Source organism: Contarinia nasturtii, unplaced genomic scaffold (assembly GCF_009176525.2).
Source record: "Contarinia nasturtii isolate CC-2019 unplaced genomic scaffold, AAFC_CNas_1.1 Cnas_scaffold_78, whole genome shotgun sequence".
Lineage (NCBI taxonomy): Eukaryota > Metazoa > Arthropoda > Insecta > Diptera > Cecidomyiidae > Contarinia > Contarinia nasturtii.
This window is the reverse complement of record NW_022197436.1, coordinates 3445376-3472827: the sequence shown is the minus strand read 5'-3', so window position 1 is coordinate 3472827 and position 27452 is coordinate 3445376. Positions and strand designations below refer to the sequence as shown.

Below are 27452 nucleotides of genomic sequence, written 5' to 3'. Positions count from 1 at the left end.
CGTCCATTCTATCTTTGACCCAAAACAAAGAGACAAAACTACGAACCAACCGAAAAGTTTCGATCACTCTGCACACTCAAATGGCAATTGAATAAAAAAAAAGAGAGAAGAAAGAATGGGGAGGGAAAAAATGAAGCAAAACCAAAGGAAAGCTCCCAACCAAGATGAAACCAAAGAGCTGAAACATAAAAATCAAAACAGAAGGATGACAAGTTTGGCGAAAAACCGAACACTGTGTGGAAGATTGAAAGACACATCGAAAAAGGAGGAAGAGAGAAAAGTAGATACACAAAATAAAATCAAAACGAAGCAACCACAAACTGCGCAAAAATGAACAAATATAGAATTTGAGACAAACAATTCGTGCGTGATCACTATGCTTTTATATTTTTCATGTTTCTTTTTCATCGTTTTTCGTGATCAAAAAATTTGGTGCAAACCACGAATTCGCATCGCCTTTTAAAAGCCACTTTGATGCTATATGCATTTGAATGGCGTACATTAAATACGAAATAAGTTTTTAAGGTATTATACACTTTTGCCTTATTCATTATCTGCTCATGCCAGCATACATAAAATATTGCCAAATTTGAAGAATTGCGTGCCATAAATGCGATTTGACCGCATTATGGATAATGCATTTCTTGGTTTTGTTCAAAATGACGGCATTTTTTTTAATCAAATTACAACAAACATTCGTTACAAGTACGTAGTCGGTAAATAAAAAGGAACACACTCAGCAAAGCTTTTTCTTTTCCATTTTGTGCATCGATTAAAACTCAATTGTTTCCGTTCCAACCAATGTAAAATCCCACAAAAGGGAAAAAAACTGCTGGAAAATGAATTCGACCAAGGTTTAACATAAAATTTGAATGGTTATGTTTGTTAGCTGCAGTTGTATAATGTAAAAATGAAAGATTAGTCAACCGTAAGCTAGTAGTATGGAGATTATCTTGATGTATGTAGCTTACTCATGCATTGTGTTTGCAGCTTAGCCATTGCCATCGTAAGATTGGCCTTACAAATGGCCACTTCATTTTGTTTGTCATATATTAGTCGATGAGACGTAGAGCGAAGTATGTTTTTCAGGTTTGTTGCCGGTTAAAAAACAAGATATTCGTTAGAAATTTTTTTTTTATTTAAAAGAGAGTATGTATTTTATCTTTCTTCGCTTTTTGTTCATTTTGTTTTTTTTTTCTGTTGAAAGACAAGGTTTTCTCTTGTATTTAAGGTATTTCTCTTGTTTTATTGTTTTCAACGAAGAGATAAGATATCAAGCTATACTAGCTGGAAAAGTGATGCGAAAATTGCAAAAACTTGATAAAAAAGGAACACAGTGCTAGCAATAAATCATTTTCAAATGTTAAGAGATAACAGATAACTATCGTTAATTTTGTCATGATAAATTTAACGGTTTTCTGCCAATCAATAATGATGTAGAAAATGCAAATAAAGCAGACCAGTCAACGTCTTCTTCCTCGATTGTATAAAATAACACTTTTTTTTTGTTCGAATAAAAAGAACATACTTTAGTCTTCGTTTCATCGACAGATATGTAAATTGAGTTGTATTGCTAATCTGCCAATGTGGTTTCTTTTTCGAAGCATTCAACGAGTTGATGTGACCGTTGACACTCAATGCCACTGAAGGCAAAAGTAGATATATTGCATTCTTAACCACAACACATCCAAAGTCGTTATTTTACCGAACTTTTTGCTATTCGATCGTCTAACATATACAATGAAATACAGTGCACAAAAATATGGTGTGCCATATTTCATTGAGAAAGTTTCACACTTAAGCTGAGAAATGCCAATGTTAAAATTGACTCATCACTATACACAAATACGAGATTAAATGATTACCATAAGACGAAGAGAATGAGAAGAACCTAGAAATGGTTTTGTACATTATATTGATTCCTGTTAGATTTTCCATTTTGAAAATATGATGTTGTCTAAATTATTGATCATATTAGCATTTTGATTGAGAGACTATGACCATGCTGTTCAATTTATCTCAGATTCTCTTTGAAATGAATATAAATATGTTCTATTTCGTCGATATAAATATGGCGTCGATTGTGTCTGGTTAGTAGTTGCTGATGCAATAACAATTTCCTTCGTAAAATATCACTCAAATTTAAATTTCAGCTCTATTGTAATGTAATTATATAAAACTAACGTTTTTGAACATTAAAATACCGAATATACTTTATTATAATTTCACATCCATTCTGTTCTGGCATTTCAAACGATCGATCGAATACAAGAAATTATTTAACCAGCTTTTGATTGTATTTGGTTTCGGTAGTAATGTTGTGCTGATGCAATGCCGCTATTTAATTGGTTATTTTATTATTTACTTTGTGTTCAACTGTTTCAGTAAACATAATGAAACATACAGCATGAAGAAACACCATATTTTCCCAGCATGTTTTTCAATATCAATCAGTTCTTTTTTTTGCTCACATTTTTATGTAGCTCACATTTATAATTGTGCATGATATTCAATGCATTTAATTGTAATTTCTTTATTTAATTATAAAACATAATTAAAATATATTTGGTCAAATTAAGTAGAAAACTTTATAAATAAAGTGTTGGTAGGGCATTTCGTTCATATTATGAATTTGTACGGTCACGCTATTGTTCGTCGTCAGAGCAGTATATTTGCTGGATGAATATCTAGTGATATTTTCAGATGCTGATTCCCAGCCGCTGAGTGAGTTAAATACAATGCAACATCAGTGCAAGAGTTAATCTGACATATTTGAGTTTGACAGCTGGCTAACTTTTTGACATTGTTCCTTGTGTCGATGTTACGTCATTGCATTGTATTTAACACACTCAAACGGATGACAATCAGCGTCCGAAAATATCAGTAGATATTCATCCAGCAAATATACTGCTCTGTTGTTCATTGCTATCAATGATTTCAATCATATATTTTTATTTTTTTTGTTGTAGTGTACGTTATTTTGGGTTTGCACAGCTGAAAAGCAATTTTCTATATCATACACATTTTTCGAATACAATTGTGCATGATTTTCTTCCATGTTTGATGGCCTGTTGCCGAAAATAAACACACGTACACTCATGTTGGACATTGACGTCATATACTAGTATCAAAATGATCAGTTAGCTCGAGCCTTGATCTGATTCTGACTATAACTGTGTGGCGTCCACAAACAACAAGCCATCCCAATAAAATCATAATTAATATAATTTTCAAATAACAATTTTAATCACATATACCTGTAACGGGGTGTATATTTATTGTATATCCAATTAATTTACACGTAATTAAAATATGTACATGTGTAAAAGAAATGGAATGTGATTCTCTCTGCTAAAAACAGTATTTAACAATGTGCCCACTTTATATTGTTTGATAATTGTCTTCCATGCAATTTTTGAGTGTGTGTGTGTTTGTGCAATGTACAAAATATGCGCGTAAAATGTACTTATACGTTGATCGATGTCATACAGCTGAGCAATAAATCAAATCGAAATTGAAATTTCATGAAAAATAAATAAATAAAATGAGTAAATAACGAAACCATAGCAGTAGTAACCAATGCCGTACAAATGTTCAATTTGGTTAATGAACACAAAAGCGATTTGGTTCGCTCGCAGCGGAATTACGATTTTATTTTCGGTTTTGATTCGTTCGCTCTCTTCCATCGATACCAACTAATCCCGAATTTTAAATTTCACTGAGTACGGCGCTCACATCAAAACACATGTAATTTATTCGGAATAATTAAATAATTAAATATTAAACATAATTTTCTATGAACATTTCGCATATTATATTTCGCACACATATTTAATATAAATAATATGAATGGAAAAAAAGAGAAGTGACACAAAAAATCTGACCATGTCAAACCTGTTATATTTATATAAATAACAAATTGGTCAATGTTTGCATTTTAATAGGTTTGCTTTCGATTTGTTCATGTACTCGTTTTTATATGGCCATTTGACAAAGTTTTGGTGCTGTGTGTGCTTTGATTCTGTTTCCATTTGACGAACCATAAAAAAAATAGCACACACCAAGCGGTTTTTATTTATGTACGTTGGCGATTTTAAATTGACTTTTTTGTTCTCATCCATTTACACAGTCTTTGACACTCCAATACCAATTATATGATTATATATTGCGTTTTCTGGATTTTATTTTGAGGCTTTTGGTACACATGGATGCATAGGCTCTCAGGTTGGAAAATTAGGGAGTTAAATGTGGCGGGGTAGTTCTCTACGTAATCTTTCAATATTGACTTTTAGAAAAATGAGGAAAATGTTTTTCAAAATCTTGAATTTTGTGAAGCAGTAGTGAACATTTAAGTGAAAATAAGTAATTGAAAATATTGATGAATGAGGGAGGGTGATTCTCCTCCCATTACACTAAAAAAAGCCAAGCGTGTAGGGAGAGAAATCAATTCAATGACATTTAAAAGTTATGCAAAATTATTTTACAGTTTTCCCAGCTTAAAACCACGTGCATACCACTGAGAAATACTACATTTTTTATTTCATCTCCCGTGCTTTTGTTTGCTTACTACTCTGTGTTTGTACATTTTTACTAATAGCATACAAATTATGTTTACATTATCTATCACACTGATGGAATGTTGTTAACATGTTACTGAACACAAAAGACCACATACTATATGAAGGACGAGAGAAAAAAAGCAACAGTTCAATAATAAATAGTAGAAAAAAGTGTAAAAACCCAAACACATGCACACACACACAATGCCAATTGAATATGAGAGCATAAAACATTAATGGCATCACCGTTTTCGATTAGAGATGAAAACTAATGAAGTGTGGTAACAATGACTAATGCGATTTAGAAAGCATTTTAGGTAAAAATCGCTTCTCGCTATTTGCGTCAACCCATTCCTCTTATCTCTCTACCTAATAGATTACAGTCATTTATTAAAGTGTTGCCAAATTTACACACAAATTTATTTTTGGTCCATCTGAATTCGGTTATACGAATTTGTAATTCGAATTGCCCATTCACCATACGAAACCAAAATCACATAAAAACGAACACACCGACATCGATCTGAATGCACATTTGGAATGAACAGTCATCATTTCGATCAGCCAACAATCGAAAACCGAGAAACGAATTGACTTGGTTCACTCCACGGAAAAACCCAAAAAGCAAATGACCAAAAAACAAACAAGTCATCGAATTGTCTAAATTACGTTGGTTTATTTCCAATGGTTTTACTATTATACTTGGGATGCTTTTGCTAAATTATGGCTGATAAACTCTTATAGTATTGCCCTTTTGTGCGTATGTTTTCTCTCTCTCTCTCTCTCTCTCTCTCTCTCTCCCTCTCTCTCTATCTCTATCTCGTTTTTTTGTTTGTTTAAACTTCAATTTATTGTGGAAAGTATGTTGTGCGCATTTGAGCACAAATGATATTATGTCCCATTCTAAATGGCTCTCATTCTATGGATCTTTTGCTCTTCGGTCCCATACACACACACACACACACAAAATGACGTTGGTGCCTTGGCAAAAATTGTAGCGTATTTATTTCAACACCATCTACATATTGATTTATTCTTGTGTTCGACAGTTGTTTAGTGCTGGTTTGCTGGTCATGACTTCCAAATACACCAATATGTTTGAAGGTGCTGATGTGTAGCGGTATAGTTTACAGCTAAAATTTCGGTGAATGTACAAACATCATTTTGTGTGTGCATTCCCTATTTCGTTCTATATATTTGTTTGAGAAGAAGTGGTCTTCTTCACTAAAAGAGCATTTTCTAATCTTCATCTCTGCAAATTATAGTCATTGACTTAGCACATTCACACACTATTGTTTTTTTTTTTCACTTCAATTTGTCTTCATTTTCCATCTTGTTTCCTCATGCATCGTCATTGATGCCATTCCAATGTGGTACAGACCCATCATCCCATCCGCCACAGCCACAAGCAATCCAATAAACTTTGAAAACGAGTATCGGAAACGCCTTCAAATCTTCTGTCAACAGAGAGAAGAAAAGTGACAACATCTACAAAGCCACTACGATCTTCTTTCTCTCTCTTTCGCCGTGTCACTTTTTCTGTCTTTTTCAATCTCTTTTCGACATTCTTATTTTGATCAATACTGAATCGTCCTTCACATTTGTGTATGCTGGGAATGAGATTCGATGCATTAACAATGAATCGCATCTGGATGACAAAGACAAAAATGCGTGACAACAGCCGCTTCATCGTTGACAATCTGATATTGTTATGTATATTTACAGCAAACAAATTAAACTTTATACGGGGATGTACTTGCCATCAACGTAAGTAATTTTTTACCATTTTATGGCAGTCGAAATGTAAACCCAAAAATTGTAACACAACGCGTGCACACACACACACACACAGAGAGAGAGAGAGAGAGAGAGAGAGAAATGCTCAAACCAAAACTGACTACACAATTTATGTGGAGCTTTATGTTTGAGTTTTTACCATTTCATGCTTTCTATTTTTCTCTGTGTGTATGAGTGTGTCTGTGATCCGAAATAACCGTGGTGTTTAAAATGAGAGATAGCAAAGTGGAAGTCGTTTGCGTGTTCGAGCATCGTTTTATTTAACTTTCACAGACTGGAATGATAAGATTGTGAATGAATTGGTATTAACTATGGTATCTCGCACATGTATTTATAACAGCATCGATACTACATAGTATTGTAGTCACAACGCTCTTTTCATCGTAAACAAAAATACCAACAAAAAAAAGCACATTTCAAATTGTAATGAGATTTTACCCTTTGCATTAATGCTGAAACAACCCCCTCCCCCCAATTGTAACGTTAAATTTACCAATTTGCCGAATATTTTTGGCAAGTTTCCAATTTCATATTTAATTATTTTACCAGCGGTATATGTACTTCCGTTTGGATGATTCTGATCAATGATAACACACATCGGTCGCTTTCAATTACACCGTCAATTAATTTTAATTCTATTCTCTGATTAGAAAATTGAAGAAATTCCACCAAATGTATTGACTTTATTAGTTTATTTAGTTGGTTCGATCAAATTGATTTTTTGATATGCTCCATTTTGTTCATACAAAAAAAATCACGCTAATTTTCAAGTGTCGCTGGCACACTATTACCAATTATAAATTTCGAATCAGTTCTTAATATTTTTATTGAAATTCGGCGTACTGCGTTTGGAGCGAACGGAAGACATATGAGTCTTAAGAACAGCTTCTAGTCAAACGAAACATTTTTTTTTATCCAAAGAGATCATAATCGACGACGAACATGTCGTTGATCGAAAGAAAAACCAATTTTATTCTTATCATACTATGAGCATCGATGGTTACACATGTGAAGCAAAACGAAATGTTTGATGCTCCAAAACAAGAGATAACACATTGTAATTTCGGGATTTGCATACAAATGGAAATATTTTCGATTTCGACACAAACACATATACATTCAATACGTTTGCTTGAGTGTTGGAGCAAAAAAAAGGAGCCCACTGTATTGTCGTTTGATACTTTGAGTTCATCAAAGTAATTTCCACCTAATCTTCACAAAAACGCATTTAAGAAATGACATTATGTTGATGTCTGTGTGAGTGTTTTCGAACAAATATTCGATTAAGCTTCAATTCTCTGACGACACATTTACTACTCGCTATCGACAATTGGAAATCTCACACTTTATCGAATCGTTGACCGAATTAGGTTTAAGTACATTTTCCTTAAGTGTGTTTCTCTCTCTCTCTCTCTGTGTGTGTATTTGGTGTTTGCAAATAGAAATTTGTTAAACGCTTTATTCCATTTCAAAATTCCGGTCTTTTCCACGAACGCATTCCACACATCCACGCTATTTGATGGAAACGTATGCGTGTCTCGATTCAGTTGTTGCAATTTTCAGGTGATCAATTCGACCAAACTATATAACTGAACGTTTTCACGAAAATTAATTTCTTCGTTGATATGAGTGAACGTATCGATATATTCCCATGGTATTCACACTTACCGAGTTCTAATTCAAAATTCACACAGAAACTAAAATGAGCAGTCAAATTGATGATACGAACGAAGATGGACAAAAAACTGAATTCAAAATGACTACAGATACATGGATTTAATGTGATTTTAAAGGGTAGCTAGAAAGAGAAATCGCACCGAAAAGAAATTGATGTAAAAACCATTGCCAATAAACGAAAGCAGCTCAAGTATATATATATACGGACGGAAATAGTTGTCAATGTGAATGACTTCATATTTATTAGCCTGTCTGATTCTGGCTGAGATTGTAAGTGAGCTGCTCCTTTTTTTTCTTATTCTCTATCTATTTCTTCCCATTTTTCTGTTATCGTTGATTGATATGCAAACGACACGACTAAATAATGTTTCCCACTCTAAGCTAATCGCGTTTAGTAACGTTCAACGGTGCTCACTTGGATCTATGTAGACGAAAAACGAATGTTAATGGGGCACCTATTGCATGGATATTTGTTTAAATCACTTGAAATCAAATTCGATCGAAATTCATTTGGTAATTGTGGTGTATGTGACATTCTCTTTCGTTCATTGGATGCTGCTCTTGTTGTGTGTATGTGTGTCTGCCGAAAAGCGAGTATAAATTCTAACGATCGAGAATCTGTAGAGCAGAAAAGGCTTCATTGCTTTGGCTATTTGGATTTGGAACGTACATTATCGGTTGCGCGGGATGTCGACGACAACAACAAAAAAAAAAACAAAAAAAAAATCAGAACGAAAAATCCATTTGCAAGGGTTCGAAGCAGGTTGTGGTGACAACACCACAAAGCAACAATGTAAATGTCGTGCAAAAAAAACGAAAGTGCTGCATTGCAAAGTGTATTTCATCATAGCATTAGCGAATAAAAATGTTGAAAAAAAAAAGAAAATACTGTGAATAAGAGAAATGGAGGGAAAAACACATGAAATTGAACGAAGTGTAGCTGAAAAGCTTTGTGTCGTGTGATTTTCTTCTTTTTTTGCATCTTTGAAGCAAACAGAGACAAAAAAAAGAATGTGATCCAGTACAGAGAAAGGATTTTCAGCTATTTTTTTTCTTTTGCTTGGGAAAATTACAAAATGCAATAAATTTGTGTGGATTAAAGCTAGACAAATTTTTATCCATTTTATTTACATAAATGCACACATCCATACACGTATACCAATTCAGTACAGTTTTTTCCGTGTTTGATGCCAGATTTTGCAACATTTTTTTGCGGTCGAAATAAAAGAATCGAATGAAAGCGATAGACAAAATGGTCATAGGTTCTACGCTTTTTTCCTCAGTTTCTTTTTATCCGTTCGTTTCCACTGGGTTGTGTTGATTCAGAAAAAGTACTGGTTTATAACGAAAAAAATTCACTAGTTTTGTCGAGTGATTCCACAAATATTTGATGATTTTATTAATAAAATATCGGGTTACTTTGGTAAAATGACCTTTCACCTTTTTTCCAAGAGAATTTCGTTTGCACTTTTTGACATTGTTTCCTTTCATGGTGTGAAAATATTCGATTGAGTTTTTTTTGGACCCGGAATTAACAAATAAGAAATATATGTTTCAAGCAAAAAATTTAAAGAAAAAAAAAGACTTACAGTGTATTCTCAAGTTGACAAAGGCACTTTGATTTTCGCCACGATCATTAGCGGCTGCACATCCATAATTACCTATTTAATGTTGTTATATAATATTTAATAGAATTCTTTATATGTATGCAATGCAATAGATATATATGTTGTATCCATAATTACCAGCATGATAGCGTGCTACACGTTGCAATACAAGTGACCTAGTTGATATGATAACGCCCCAAGACACATTTTGATTGACCAATTGACCCTAGAAAAAAACACACCAGAAGACAACAATAAAACGAGAGAATGAAAAAATGGAAATGCGAGATGATGGAAAGTGGAAAAAAAAATACATAGAGAGAGAGAAAATGGGAACAAATTTAGAATTTCCATTCGCATGCTTTGTTTGGTATTTAAATCTGTTGAATTCAAGTTAACACAGTTTGGTGTTTGAATTAAATTGAAAATCCCATCATTCTGAACTTTAACATTTCATTGATTCCTTTTGCTTATGTTGATTTGGATTCTGCTATTGAAAACCATGATGAGGGAGAGTTCAATGTTACAGACACAGCAGTGGCAAAAGAAAATAGTATTGGCAAAAAATGGCAACATTAAGGAAGAGCAAAAGAATTTGTGCGGAAATTGAGTTCAAAAACAATTTGGAAAATAATATGGTTCGATTTAAGGCTGTGCCCTGTTGGTGTCAAAGTTATGAACTTTGGAACAACAAAAATACGACCTCCTAAGCTTTCATAAGTTACATTCGCTTTTCACACTCTTCCCCAACCACCCATTTTTTTATAAGCGAAAACGAAATGCTGACGAAAAAAACTTTTTCCGATTGTGTTTTTTTTTTTCTTGGCGCAAAAGCTTCTTCCGACTGTTATCTATTATCGCAAACTGTGAATTTTCAATTTTTATGATTTTCGACGTTTTCATTTATTTTTCACCTGTTTGATGTGCCCATTGAACAAAAATATTTATTTTATATGATGACTGAAGAAACCAAGTGACAGTGGGCGAAACGAAGTTAAGTGAATGAAAATTGCGAAATAAATTAACATAATTTTTTTACGATGCATTTTTGGAGTTTTTTTTTATTTGTGTTTTTATTAAATTTGATTTGCATGAAAAGCATACCGAATACCAGTCGAAAGGCATTCGCATCTCGGCGCGATTTTTCTGTATATATATTACATTGTTTATTTTTTTATGTGACGCATCTCAATTTACAGAGCATTGTTATGAATGAAATAGTACCCATTGAGCGGTATGGATAGATTAAGGATGTGAAGTACTTTCACCGCAACAGCATAGAATTTTATTAAAAATGCTCATTTTTGTTTGGCATCGTAATAAGAAATATAAACATATATTGAATGATGTTGAAGACGAATGTTCTAAGTTTGGCAGCTATGATGGCGATTTTATTAGAACTACATAGCAATAGAAAATACTAATTGTAAATGACAGGCAACTAACGCTCGTCATTTCACCTATAAAAACTATTACGATTACAATTGTGTTTCATAAGTCGTAAACATATTCAGTCGTATTCGGAGGTATGACTGCGTTGCTTTCGTGCCTAATTTATTTTTACGTGTTCTGCTTTGATTCAACAGACAAAGTCAATGAATTGAATTAATCGAATGGCAATTGCTGTACGATTTGTTTGCAAAACTGTTTCGATAAATAAATGTTGAAAAGAAAAAGAATCCACGAAAGGTCACTTCGTCGCACGCGTTTTTCTATTCATACGATTAATGTATGAATGAGCGAATAAATGTTCGAAGCGTTTTTATATAAATGTGTCATCATCCGATGAAAAGTATTGGTCAAATGGTGCAAATAAATGAAACGGAAACGCCAACACAAGCAAACTTGATTTTGTAGCATTTTCATGTTTTATGTATATATATTATGATTAAATGTTGTTCATATTCATAGAGACGAAGATTTTGAATTCATAATTAGCAGATGCGCAAAAACAGACATCATTTTCAACGATAACGTCTAATTTCCATGCCATTTTTTGTTGTTGTTGTGTGCTCACACAGCGGAAATAAGAGAAATGGCAAAATTTCTGAATCCGAAAACTGTCGTTTTGAGTGAGGTTTACGTTCGCGATATTATTTGTGGGTTGGTTTCAATTGTTTAAATTTGTGCAAAAATTGAGATGAACGAAGCGACGTGAATTATCGTAAAAGTAGCGAATAAGCAAATGTTTTGCGCGTATTTTGTGTAGATTTTATCCCACAAATGAAACTGTGTACATACTGTTTATGCTTAAAATTAAAATTCGCTTTTCTCTCTCTGCTGCTGCTGCTGCTGCAAAATAGTTTTGTGTGGAAGCATACAAGTGCGACGATTTTATATATGAAGATGCGCCGCATGGAGCGTATCAGCGAATATACATCACATTCATGCTCTATCTCTCGCTCTACATTATAAATGATATATACATACAAAAAATATTTGGTGTACTTACGTCATGATACCAAGTGATGCGATTCTCTTTCGGGTTTGCTTTAATGTGACATTCAAAATAAACATCATCGCCCTCCTTGATATCGTCTGGATTTAAAGTTGATCCCAATTGTAAAGTCACTTGCGGTTGGTCTGCACAGCGTCCCACACACAATAGCAGCAAAATTGAACGTCCAAGCGCAATTGTATGAGCAAATTAACGACAAAATGAGGCCATGCCAGAGAGTTGGAAATAAAGACATGGAAATTGTATCAAAAATGTTAGTCGATGAAAAAGCAAAGCTTGGAATGAACAAAAGAAACGACAAAAAAATATATAATACATAAAACATTTTCGTTCGTCAAAACTTAATGCCGAACGAAGAGAAAAATAGCTGGGGACAAAAAAAAAACTTTTATCGTCTTGGTACTGGTGCTTCAACTGCTCATTTATTTGATTGAATTTAGCCGTCTTTATGCCATGGCCAACAAATGAAATGCTCTTGGTTTCTTCATTCACAATTTTACTCTCACTATCAATGGGGTTGTGCTTTAATATATGAAACTAAAGTGCAAGTTAATTGTGCTCTGTCGATGAGTGTCTGAATCTGCTTTTTATTTTATTATTCGTTCATAGTTTTTACCTCAAAAAGCCTTTTTTACCATAAACCAACTCGGTTGCATGAATTAGAATTTTTCTAGCTCTGATTTCATTCATAACATTTTACATGACTGAATCAGTGATTCGCCTAATGGCTATCGTCATCGTCAACCGAACACACGATCAGCTTAATAAGATGAAATCCTTTTTACTTATTTTCTCATTTGAGCCATCGTTGAGTACCTTTTTTGCAGTTTAATCTAGATAACAATGCAATGCTTTTTTTCTATCTTTTTCTTTCTCGCTCTCTCTCTCTCTCTCTCTCTCTCTCTTTCTCACACACACACACGTATTCTACCGTCTCTAGTTTTCTTTTGTAATTAAGTGGTAAAGTTTTTTGCTGTGGCATTTCATCTGTACCTTTATTTTCGGCACAATACATATCCAGATATATTCAGCGTCATCGAACATGAAATCAAAAGATAGATGAAGAAGTTTAACAGACTTAAGTATAAAATTATTTCTTTTGTTTCAACGAAAGTTCCCCACATCGATTTCGATGTGCACATCGACATAGATTGTCTAATATTTCTTTTAGTTTTTATGCGATTTTTTTTTACTTTTCCCCACACACCTAGTGTGTAAGGGGAAATTATTTTATCATTGAACTAAAAGTTAGAATGAATGAAAGTGATGACTTTGTTTTTGCTAACGAATCTAAACTAGAAAAGTTTCAACCGAAAACGCATTCCGAAATGAGACGAAAAAAGTATTATAAAAATCTATAGATCATTTTTGCGCTGTCGTAGATTAGAGATCATACAGACAATGTACACAAATTATTGCATTTTAGAATATAAACGAGGACCCTCCGACCAATTCCAAAGAACAACAACACACAATACGTTGTTCATATAACATTTTGACAAAAGAAAGTTTATTTGGGCGGATACTAGCTGATATAGAATTTATCCAAATAGTGTGTTAGAATTCATTAAAAAAAGGTACCAACATCATAGAAAAGAAACTCACATAGCAAAAAGGACAACAATTTAAGCGGTCCCTTTTTCACAATTTTTTTTATTACTTCGAAAAGGTTTTAATATTTGGTCCGTTTTTAACAACCATAGCGCAGAGTTTTCATACATTTAAACAGACGCATAGCCATCGGCAAAATTATGACAAAGAACAAGAAGAGCAGAAGGAAAAAAATTAAACAAATAAAAATGGTCAGCCGAGAGAGAGAGAGAGAAAAAAAATGCACCCAGCTTTCACTATAAATTTTCACAAAAGGCCAAAACTTTTAATGTTCATTGTAATCTTTTCGTTTCACTACAGCAAAGACGCAGTTTTTTTTTTGTTCTCATCCTTTTTGGCCATTATTTGCAATTATTCCTATTCTTCAGTTTTTTTTTTCTGTTGACCACGCAAATTTGAACAAAAAAAAACATTATTAGCATTTAAGCACCGAATATTTTCGTCCATATTCCATTTCACACAAGTAATAATAGTTGAAAATGTGTGAGCCTTTTTGGTTTGTGTTCGATCAAATTTTGTTTTGATATGCAAAGAATTTCTGAAAATTGAATAACTTACACATGACGATTAACACCAATGAATCTTCCAATGCTGAGTTTGGTAACCGTGGATTTGAGCCTTCACACTTCAAAATGGTTCCATCATCGTCGGGAATTGGACGAAAAGTAAGCGTTGATATCGATACACTGCCATTCGTATGCTGAACAATCTACAAAAATGAAGAAAATACAAAGATATGCAATTATTCAAATTGACACTGAACACGTCCTGTAAATTGAAGAGTGTTTAAAGGAGTGTTACACCCAAAATAAAAAAGTGATATATTCAAAACGAAAGGGAAATAAGTACGTGCCAATCTAATTTATGGCTTTATAAAAAAATGAATCAACAAAAAATAGAAAAAAAATCCCGGAAATAAGCTAAACAGTTCTTTTGGTTGGTGAATGTAATGTGCAACAGCCATGTGAAACGCATGATGAAACTGGAAAATTGAATGCACAAAGGGTATGTGAGTGTTGAAATAATTGCCGGCATTGCCACCATATTGAGTATTGCAAAATATTGACGATTACTTAATTTCCAAACGTAGTTTACTATTTTACATCGAGTATAAAGGTCGGCGCAATGAATCAGATCGTCCTATGCGTGTATGTTTGTGGTTTCGATGTGAGTCCCATATTTTCACATTACATAGCTTTTATCCACAATCTACATTTGTATTTCTATTAGAAGCAAAAACACATTCATTTTTAATTTGAATTCATGAAAAAAACTTTTTGATGCGCTCGAATAGAGACAAAAACATCATCATGCACCAGTTCAGTCACTTGCAAAACGAAGATAGCGAGCGATAACGAGAGAGAGAGAAACAACAACAACACTACTACCACCAATACGACCAATAATAAATTTGTTAGAGCAGCAATCGAAAGTAATGTTTTTGAAATGTGTATATGTGTAGAATCTGTTGCAGTATTCGGTTGTTTTGCAATGCATACGATTTGACTAAATTATAATTGCAATGCTTTGATGTTCTTTGGCACTCGAAACGATGGAAATTCATACGGTCGCAGTGCGAATTTATGCCATTTAATTTTTGATTTCGGTAAAGAAGATCGAATCTGTGTTGTATGTCGACTATATGTGTATCAAAATTTTATTGCAGATTGAAATTCATTCCGTAAATTAAACAAATGTATAGTGGTGGCGATGTTGTTATTGTTGTAAAATGTTGTTGCTACGACTGCACCGCAATGCCTAGTCAATCGTGTATGAAGCAAATGTTGCGGGCACATTTCAATGATATTTCGGTGTATATTCAGTGAACCTTAGCGACAAAAGCAAATATGAGTGATAATAACCGTGTCGAAGGATTTTCGCGCACCAAAGAGACTGAATGAAACAAATATTAAACATTTTTGATATTTATTTTACTTGAGTATTGAGCGCCACAGTTTCCTATTTTTTGATATAGATTCGATGTACCAAATCACATTGTTAGATTTCCGTTGTGTTATTCATGTGCACGCATTTACAAAATGTGGCATTGTAAAATGTAATTTTTGTTAGTGGACATTATTACATTATGTGCGGCAAAAATAACATACTGATTTCATACATATCCGCGACAAATTATTACAACATTTGAATTATTATGTTGCACTTTGTGCTATTTTTACGGTGAAAAAACCACAGGCAGTCATTCTTCTTCTTTTTTTTTAAATTTATTATGCCGGTGTAGCACCACAAAAACCAACTAATTATGACATTTAAACACTTTCAATACTTAATCGAGGGCCAGTGTTCATGGCCACAAACGTACACACTCTGACTGTTCATTACAATTTATTTGCAAATCCTTTTAATATGCTTCCACATGGCACGATCATAATGACAGTTAAATGCAAGAACAAACATTATTATGTTCGCGGAACTTAGACGACCTGATGGCCATATTTTTTGTTTGGTCATTGAAATTCAGATGAAATATGACGAATTTCAATTAATGATTCGCAATCGTGGTAATGAAAAATATCTTGGAGTTTGTTTGCATGCAAATTATAACGAAATAACATACTTATGACTTCAAGTAGCATTACTCTATTAGTTCACTGCAACGATTTATTTCTGTAATATTAGACATTTTTATCCTCTATTTTGAATATAATAATAATATTAGAATAATATCATTATCCTAGTTGAAAAATACAACTGCCGGAAAAACCGATCATTCTTATACAGAGCTCAGAAATTACAGACCGAATACAGAGCTCAGAAATTCAATGGTGGCAACCTTTTGTGTTATCATGACTTCATTTTTTTTAGTTTTCGCTTCAAATTCAAGGTCTTTCGACTAGTCAAGCATGTTTAAATGGATGAAATGGTACATTGAGGTGTATTAGAACCGAATTTACACTAGATAGGATGAGTAATATATTTGAATCAGAGCAGTATATTTGGCTGAATGAATATCCATTGATATTTTCAGATGCTGATTCTTAGCCGCTGAGTGCGTTAAATACAACGCAACATCAATACAAATGTTCATCAGACACATTTTTGCATTCTCTTTTGTGAGAAATTTCTCTAAATCTGTGTTGCTGTTACGTAATGTATCCAGTAACACTTTTTAATTGCACCTCAAAATTTTTTTCATTTTGCGAATATGTAGGTTTACATATCATCCATAACAAACGTGGTTCCGTCTAAAGATATAGTTTGTTTATTCTCGATAGTCCCTACATTTTCGAGTAAAACCTCTCTATATGGGAATGCCAACTCATTAAAGTAAACAAAACTGCATTAATTAAATGTAAATTAAAAATGACAAATAATTAATTTTCGTTAATTTGGCTTCCCACTATTGCGAATCTATTCGAAATGAAAGCGATATCATTTGACCCTTGTCCGAGGAGGTTCCCACTATTGTGAGATTATACTGTAAATCTACAAATTGTTTGCATTTGACATTCAAACCGTTTACTCACCTTTCCACGTTTAAATGGTCGATTATTTTGGGTCCAACGGATCTCCGTTTCAGGTATTGAACCGTCAACCTCACAGTTGATGCTGTACTCGATTTCAGAAGCGAAATGTTTTGGTTTTGATGTAATGTTTATTGACGTTGGTTTTACTGTATGTAAAAAGATGAGTAAAAAAAATTGTGAGGGTGAGAAAAGAGAATTTGATTTTTTTTATTTAAATAATGCCCGAACAGAAAAAATGGCATTCACCTTAATTTTTTCTGCCCAACATATATATAATATATTAAAACAAGCGTTTTTTTGTATTTGAAAATGAATATGCGTGGACGCTGTTCTAGCCAATTTTCATCCATTTCAAGTATGGAAAATGTTATTTTATTGTATTCAACGATTTTTGGAAAATATTTATGGTTATACGGAATATCGACTTTACACATTCATTCGGTATTTTTTCGTTTGATTGCATTGATTTAACTTGAAACTTATTCGCAATATAAAACATACAATTAATACACTGTCAATTATTTAGATTAAGATATGTGCACGTATGTTTTTTGTGCATGTTTTTTTATCCTTCATTTCATATTACTCACTCAATTGTTGCCTGTTTAATCCTGCAATCTATTTATTTGCTGAATTTTAATTACATGAAAACGCATGTGTACGGCAATGAAATGCAGCGACGAGAGAAAATTGCAATTCGTCCATCACATTGTTACGATATATCCCACCACAACTGGAACTGTGGCCTTTTCCATTGTTCCAATCTTACTTTTCCTCTCTCTATATAAATTTATGGTGGCCGAGCATAAAAATGACTCATAAAGAATCGCGAATCTTGCTCTCATTTATGGTGATAAACGAGAGCAGGAGATGTAACTCGTTCACGAATTTTATATTCTCAGCCATACATAAATGCATAAATACAAATGCACGCCGTACAATTTTCCATTGAGCCCTTATTTTTATTTATTTTATTGGGTTCTCTTTATATTTTTGGCACTTTTAATTGATGGGGCTTTGTAAGGTAGAAAAAAAAATTGAGTAATATGTTTGCTGTTCATTTTATTCGGACGCTTTTGTTTCCGGATGTTTGGCGGAATTGCGCTCGGAAAAACCTAAATTTATCATTTAAAAAAATACCGGTAAATATTTTGTACTGCACGACGCATATAACCGCGAACAAAAGAAGAAACGGGAGAGAAAATGAGCGAAAAAAATAATATGAAAATCGAAACCCCAACCGTGCAATGATTTTGTATAAAAAACGACAGAGACAAAAATTAAATGCGATTCAGTTATTTTCGCTTTTTTTTTATTGCCATCCGGTTTTTTTTGCTCTTTTTTCCATCGTTGTTGTTGTTATTGTTGTTGTTGACGCGTGCAAATGTGAACATTGTTGACGGTTTTTATTTGGACATCGACCAAAATCGAAACAATCAAATATAATCGATGCGGCTTGTACGATATATATACCATATTCCAGCTTTCACATTAAACCGCTACGTTTCATTTGCATATTTTTCCGTTTTGGTAACTTCCATTAAAGTGTGTATGTATGGGTGTGTGAGAGTGTGTTTTAAATATTTTGATATTAAATTTATTCAATTTGCGATCAAAAATAAGGTTTTAATTAGCGAACATTTTCTCATTTTTCGGACGCAATGACCGTACGCATGTAACTTTTGCAACAATGAAAGCATCTCCGTTTCGATTTCCATTTTGGTATTGTCGTTGTCTGTCGTCATCGTTTTTGCCATTTCATTCGCATAAACAGTTTAATTCGTAATTGAGCACAATAAATTATGCATTGAAAAATGAAGTAAACGGCCATATAAGCAAATGACCAAATATTCGAACTGGTTCCGAAACATTTTTGACACGCGTTAGTTTGCATTTCAAACATTTTCACCCATTGTTTCATATCCACTGAATTAATTGAACTGTACAGTTTATCAGTAATTGAGCATTTGTCGAAAACATGAACAGCATGCTCTTTTTTTTGTTTCATCATTTTTTTTTGTTTGATGCAAGTCTCATCTTGATATGCTTATAATAAATGGAAATTTTTCCAACAAGTTGGATTGCATTTTTTTATTATTGTTTAAATTCAAGCAAAAATTCTTTTCAAGTCAAATGCTGGAAGCTTTGCCAGTTCATTTCCATAATGGCATCACATCTTCTTGTCGAGATGTTCAATAGTATGTGTATGCATGTTTGTGTCTTTTTTTCTCGAGTTGGTGAAAAAGGCAACCTGATTGATGATTTGGTATTAAAATCTATTACAAAAGATAAAAATATGAATGTTGTACGCTCACACTCGAGCACAAAGCATATATATGAAGTTTTTTTTCAACTTTCCCATCGCGTTTTTCAACTTAATTTTTGTCATTTATCCGATAAAAAAAGACCAAACGATGCCAGAACGAAAAAGAGAGAAAGCGAATGACACGCATAATGAAAATTAAATTTGTGACATAGCAGTGAGAAAATCTTGCCGTTGCCATTTGTATGAAGAAAAAAAAACAGAACCGAAAGCGTTTATATGTAGAATATTTTTGTGAGAGTGAGATTTGGTGTGACAAAGTCTCACTTATATATTTTATTTGAAATTCATTTCAATTTCTTGACGGTTCGTCGATTCATTTGATTTGAATAGTCATTTATTTTCGTCGCAGTTCAGATGAATCATTCCATACATATATTTTCATATTCTGTATGCTGTTGCTATTTGTTATGAGAGCGATTGTTGTCCTGCAAATGAAAAATAAACATGACAAAAAGCGCTAAATGCAAACATATTTATGCAAAGCAACCTCCCAAGCGACGACTGGCTGATTAATAATGGAATCATATTTATGTGATTCGAAACATATCTCACAAGATGAGACGAGAGGGACAAAAAAGCGTTGAGAAAAAAATAGAATTAATGTAATTTTTAGTTTTTCAGAGAAGGAATAAATATGAGTACTGACGAGCACAACACTGTCTTTGCAGTAGTAAGAAGAATTTTTCAATTTCACACCGGACGAAGGAACAAAAAAAAAAAGCAACTCAAAGTCGACGAATAAGAAAATAAAATTAAACGACAAGAATTGTCAAAAGTCGGACCGTCGGAGTGGGAAACAGAAGAGATATGACGATGAGTAGAAAAAAGTCAGGTGTAAAAAAGGGCGCACAAATACCGTTGAACAATGTGAATACCATTTTCAGTTATAATGTCGTTCAGTTCATCACCTTGAGAAAAGCGTATGATTTCGACGGAAAGAGATGGAAAGATTTTATCTTTTGGGTGCTTGGCAACATTGCCAGACAGATTTGTATGTGTCATCTCTTAAAATGGCACTGTCTACCGTGTAGCATTTGGGTCTTCAGTAAAAATTGTTTATATTTTTGTTATCTCTCATTTTCCAGAAAACTTTGAAAAATGATTTTGTGGCGCACATCCCTGACGAATTATTCATTTCATTGCTAATAAATGGATTCAATTTGGCTAGAGAGCAGCGGAAACCGTGCCGAAAAAATAACAAACAAACAACAACAAAAAGATAACTCAACAGTTTAACGACTAATATACTTACGCAGCATGTCCAATCGTACGATGCGCTCAACAGGCGGTGCTAATTTTGTGTTTGATGCCTGACATCTTAGCGTACTATTATAGGCATCTCTGGTCAGATGGGGTATTTCCAGGCGATTAACAACAACATGACGGCCCATTGTGATGCCTCCAGTAGTTTGAAGTGGTTCACTACCGTTAAACCAAGATACGGTCGGCTCAGGTCGTCCTGGAAAATAAAATACATTCAATTAATTGAATTTCGAAAATTTCATCAAGATTTTATGTCAATGAACGATATATTTTTTTTTTTTGTATTTTTCAGAGGAATATCGCAAATGAAGGTGGGAGTCATGCAGACTTGAATATTCAAAGAAGCCAGTACTTTTCATATTATTGTATATAAAAAACACACAACGTGACACATTGAAGAGACCCATTTGAGCTGTCAAACACTTAGTACTCAAAATCCGTGGGATTTCCCATGTATAAAAACATAAAAACGTTAAATATACATTTTTATGAGATGATTTCAGACATAAAGCTGAAAAAAATAGTTGATCGTTTTTTTTTTTTAATAATTTATTAGTGTGGATTTCGTATATTAAACAGAATTGCATGCTGTAAAAAAATTGAACAGGCAGCTCGCTTTAATAGTTGATGTGTTATCTATCCGCGATCAATAGTGTGAATTTCGGCGGCTGTAGTGATAAACGTTAAAATTATTTGTTTAGTGTTAGTAGAGCATAGTTCTCTGATATAAAGTAAAGCTCGCGGTCTAGAAAATTTTCCTCGTCAGAGAGCTGTTGGAAACAATAATAATGGTAATTCTCGCACACTTGAAATCTTCATGAATATTCATAGAAGCTAGTACTTTTCATATATTGTTTAACAAACTAAATTGCTAAAAATTTCATACTTTGGCAAACGATATATAATTTGTTAATTTTATAACCATACACATTGCACACTCTATCAGCGGTTGTGTCAATGCAAACTGAAATGCAATTAAATTGTTGTAAAAGGAAGAACATTTGCCTCGTCAAAGTGCTGTGGAAACAATAATAATGGTAATTATTATGCACCTCAAACGCATTCCAAACACGCGCTGCAAACGACAACAATTCATGTATGTGTACATATAGTATTGCATAACAAATATATATTGTATGCGAATCGATTCTCGCGTTTTATGTATTTCAGAAATATTGAAACATCGTATTGAAACCGAAATACATAGAGAGAAAGAATGAGAGCAAAACATTCAATATGCTGCAATTGTTTCATGCCGCAACCACAACAATTTCAAATGTTGACAACTTATTGATTATTTGCAATGAAAGTTGGAAGAAGTATTTTGGAGCGTCTTATTACATGTTCCGTATTCGGTTCAGTACATTTTTCCCATATTAATCTGTATGCTCTGGCACTCACAAACTCTCTCTCTCTTTCTCTCTCTCCCCTTCTCTCATACACACATAGCGAACAACGAAATTAGTTTGTTAGTAGTTATCGACCAACAATAGTGAAAATTGCAAATTTCTCGCACAATGTGCATTTTCCGCAAATGTGCACACATATTCGAATTTGGTATTCGAACCATGTGCAGATATGTTTACGTGATAATTGGGTTTGTCAACTAGCGTATATTCCAATCTGATAAAAGCGATACGAAATTAAGTTGCGTTCTATATAAAATATTGCTTAATATCTAAATTATTTTTACCGTTTCGAAAACGGTGCATAATCGAGAACATAGCTTGCAATCGATTTTTTTTTTTAAATTCTTTATCCATGGCATTATTTTCGATTTGCATTCAATTCAAGTGATTTTCCACCATTTGGCGTAACCACAATCATAACGATTTTCGAAAATAAAATGTTGTTTGAAAAATGTCTAGACTTGGAAAATATTCGGAAATAATTTCTGCAAACTTATTATTTCCTTCCTATAGGTGATTAAAATATCGCATTGCCAATATGTATAAACACAAACAATAATAATTTTCAATTAATATTCAACAACACTTTTTTTTTGTGTTTCACGTGCTTCACGTGACCACTCATTTGATTTTAAGTCGAAAATGAACGAACCAAAAAATACATCACATTCGAAAAAGTGGTCGCATAAATTTCGTTAGAGTGAAATAATATTCAAATCGGAATAAAACGTGCTTTTACTATGCAAACCATTTTTGCAATATGCATTTGATAGAAATATATTTTTGTGATTGAAACTAGGGGCCGATTGTTAATTTCGGTTCTCGGTTTTCAGGCGTACCGAACATAATTCATCTCCCTCCCGAAATTATCTTTCATATTCACACAATTCGCGGTGTTTGAGTTTTTAAATCACCATTTCTTGTGTTCAGTGATCCTCCAATTTTATGTCAAATACGTACTTATGTGTCTGTGTATGTTATGAATGTACACAATCGATTTCCAGCAATATATTCCTCTCACACCAGTACATGAGAGTGATGCGAAGGAAATTCTGTGATCGCAATTCGTTGTGTTCAAATACATTAAGTGCACGTGCATAGTATTGGCATTTCCATTCACCAAATCGACTAATGAAATAATTTTAAAATGGAGAAAAAAAACGTTGTGCGCACACCCACACTTCAGCCTATGTTCATGTTGTGCATGCATTGGCGAGCGACCATTAGTCCCCAAATCCATCTATCCATCCACTAGAATGGATAATTTCCAATCAAAACTGATAATACACGTTGAAATGACATTTGTTTAATTTTGTAAAATGCTATCAAAGATAAATTAATGTGTGTGTGCATATCATTCTGGTCAAGTGGAGAATCGTACGAATCAGAATTTTTAAATATAAAGTTCAGACCAGATGCATTCAATTTGATGGCGAAAAATTGACTTTCTCAGTCCAAAGTTTCATTTTGGTCCAGGAAAAGTCAGTTGAAAGTCAATGGAAGGCTTTGTCAATCTCAATTTGTTTCTCTCGTCCATCCATCCATTAATCCTTCACCTCACTCAATAATAGATTTTCTCATTCATTCACACCAATCTTAAATCCATCCACCGACTCGCCTGAACTCATTTCATTGCATAATATGCGAGAACATTTGTTTGAAATACAATTTGCGATGCGACATTTTGATAAAAACATCAAATAAATATGTATAGTGGTGAATGGTGTATGTCGACGTCCAATGCTTGTTTGTCGGCACACAAAGCACGTAATCGTTTACATTTAAATTTGGTATGCGTGTATGTTGCATAGTTCTCATTTACTTGGCATTCAAAACAATTGAATTTGGAACGGGAACAAATGCATGTAAACTCAAAAATGCGGTTCGTTGATAGTGAAATTAAGCATCCCAAAAATGCAATGAATAGAATAAACAAGATCTGATAGTTAATTGGAAATGAACCGATTTCAACTCAATTCGTGAATTTATCATAATATGCACGTTTTGTCCTTTATTTATGTTTATTTCACTCACTTTTCGATATCGATTGATCAATTACATTTCGATTATAATTAAGATGTAATAATTATCCAGATGTGAATTTAACAAAAATGCCCACCATGCATAGCTGGTTTTCATAGAGCATTTTAACATGAACGCATATCCATTTATGAAAAAAAAAAACGACGAATGATTTATAGCTTGATTAATTTCCCATTCTCTTTTAACTGGTATTGGCAAAACATTTTCATATGGTTAAAAAGCTCGAAATATTTTAGATTCAGCCGCTCTTAATTACCTAATGCGTTTAATCGTTTCTATGGTTTTGCAAATCATAAAGAAATATAATGGTTTTTAGTAAAAGCGAAAAAGCACGTATCGAATGATGATGATGCAAAAACGTATGCAATTGTTTTTAGTTTATTTTATGCAAACAAATAGGGAAAAAAGTAACCAGCGCATTTCTATATATAAATATATCAATAACATAAATGTGACCAAAATGGGCACAAAATACTTCGAAACGATCGATATGTTATTACAATTTTACGTGCACTGAAAAATAAAATAAACAACATTGAGTAATTGGGATACGTAAATGACTTGGACGTGTGAAATTGACAAAAAAATAAAATAGCCAAATAAATAAATGGTTTTCATAGACGGTAAGAGAGATAGCGAAAGAGAGAGAGAGAGAGAGAGAGAGAGAGAGAGAGAGAGAGAGAGAGAAATGGAGTATGGAATAAACGAAGCGGCGCGGATCAAATACAAGTGATCCGCTTTAAGCAAAAACAAAATAAATGCACATCAAACATTGAAAATAACAATAAATTTTCGGTTGGTAATAACGCAAAAAAAAAAAAAAAAAAATATTTGGAACGTGTGCATATGTATCTTCAAACCATTGAATATCTGAATTGGAAATTCGAAATTTATTGGAATTTGCGTGTGCATTTCTTTCGTTGGCATTCTCCCCATATTCCATATGTTGTATCCGTAGAATGCTAAAGTGAATTTATAGCAATACCATTCGAAATTAAAATCCTGATGTTTAAATCATTATTCCGTAATTGTAGTTTTGCGTAAATTAAAATATTTTGAAAACACTGACATTTTTATTTGGAAACATTTCGCTTTGCACTCTCACACAGACACACACTCTCCTCCCCTCACTCTCTTTGTCTGTCTCAATGCCATTTGCACGAAAAGAGCAAAAACGGGGGCTGAGAATCTAATCAAACGAGCATCTCTGTGGAAGGACTAAACAATTGTATGTCATTAACTCATTAGTAGTTATTACATAGCTACTGTTGTTTAATCATATTGAAAGGAATTCGGTGTTTTGCGTCTCACAGAAAAACGGCGAAAAAAAAAATATATAACGAAAAAATAAAGATTTCTCTAATAAAAAAAAGCAAATTTACGGTCAATGGAGCTGGGTTCACGCTCCAAGGGTGAGATCTAAGAACGGAAAATTAATTACAGTAAATGAAAAGCGAAAACCATTTGCTTTCTATTCAGCGTTTTGTTTTGAATTTAGAAACCATTTACTTGATGTGTATATTCAACCAGCCGTACAGAGCGTGAGCGTACATTTAACACAAATGCATACATAGAAGAAGACGACGAGAAAAAAAAACACTCCTTTTTTTACTCTGTTCGAAGCAATAATAACAAATACAAAGTTGCCAAATTCCACTTAAATAATCACTTTTATGAGTATTTTGAAATCACTCATTGTAAAATATTTGCGAAAAATACCCAAATGCCTTATTCGATATACCCAACAGCTAACCAACGTCCAACATTGAACATTTTCTCAATGAAAACAAACGGCAGCACATTTTCGGTTATAAACAAATGGCCATCGTCAAAATGGAATGTAATAAATTTTATACTTTTCAATATATAGAATATACAGAATTCATTTTGAAGCCATTACTGTTTGAATTCATTAAACGAAGAAGAAACATTTTTGCCGTGCATTTTTTTTTTCGTTGAGCACATCGTGTACAATGAATGAACACAGACCACGGTTCAGAATCTATCATACACACACATACATACACATATTTGTTCATACTTGGTTACTGCATATTTCTCTCTCGTTTCTCAATTCAACATGTTTTCCATTCAGCACACTTATGAATAAATTTTTTCGATCGAATTTCCATTTCAAATGCAACTATCTTTTGAATTACTTGCAGCCTAATCTTCAAAACTAATTCTTTCGATTAAAGAAATATTTTGGAATTAACTTGAACAAATTCTGCAAATTATATAACCAAGAAAACTATTCCATTCATCGGACATGAACTATGTTGAATGTGGTTTGTTGAGCGTTGCTTAAGAATTAACTCGGTACATTTGAGTTATTTGTTTTGAATTCGAAATGAATTTTCAACAAAACGTTTGTGACTGTATGTATTGCGCATAGAATTGCGGTTGTTATGAAGAATTCTAAGTATTTAAATCGTTTTATTGCGAATAGCAATCGAATACTTCAATTCCACAGAGAAATCAATTCAAAGTATTCACATTTTCAATCTTTTTGATTTGAAATTTCTAGTCTTGGGAAATGGAATCAAATTGTGTCAAAAAAAAAAATTTGGAATGAAATTAATTAAATTGAAGTAATTGTGAACCGGTAAAATGATCAGTTTGGTCGAAATTTGGTCAAGTGTGTTGGGCTCGTTTTCAACTGAATCAAAAATTCATTGAATATTAATGAGACATTCGCTGGAGGCACAAAAGCGAATAAGCTTATTCGTACATTTTAAATCGGACTCAAATCGAATTGCCCGGATTGGGTCGATGTGCTTAGACTATATTATAAACATACAAATAAAAAAACAAAAATACTGGTGTGTGTGTGTGTTTTTTTTGACAGACCGAATGTGTACCATGTCGTGCTCAACCAAGAAAATAAGTAATGGGATTTTGTATTTATTTTATGCGAATTTAAACGCCGAAATCAGATTTTACTCTACCGTTGGGTGCGAAAAGTTGAGAATTGGCAGCGATGTAGTAAGAATTGCGTATATACAGGGTGTCTCAAATAATAGGCTCGTTAGAAAAATTTTAAAATTTCAAAAAACCCTTTGGGGGGTATGTTGGGGGTAAAAAATAGAAAATTTCTATCGGAGCAGAATTTTGAATTTTTCCCCAGGGGGGTTGGGGGGTGCCCCCAATTTTACAAAACTTCATCTGATCAAAAAATAATGTACTACAAAGTTGTTCAAAATGACGAGAGAAA

General features: G+C 33.2%; 1 protein-coding gene across 3 annotated transcripts in view; it reads right to left on the bottom strand.

Moving 5' to 3' along the window:
- Nucleotides 1–27452, bottom strand: part of LOC116348143 — a 408212-nt gene that overhangs the window by 26105 nt on the left and 354655 nt on the right. For all 3 annotated transcript variants that reach the window (XM_031779139.1, XM_031779069.1, XM_031779222.1), the window contains 6 exons: nucleotides 20776–20982; nucleotides 17198–17343; nucleotides 14268–14418; nucleotides 12093–12223; nucleotides 9779–9866; nucleotides 9623–9694 (listed from right to left, as the gene is read on the bottom strand). In XM_031779139.1, coding sequence (XP_031634999.1) covers nucleotides 9623–9694; nucleotides 9779–9866; nucleotides 12093–12223; nucleotides 14268–14418; nucleotides 17198–17343; nucleotides 20776–20982 — 795 coding nt within the window. The remainder of the gene's footprint in view (nucleotides 1–9622; nucleotides 9695–9778; nucleotides 9867–12092; nucleotides 12224–14267; nucleotides 14419–17197; nucleotides 17344–20775; nucleotides 20983–27452) is intronic.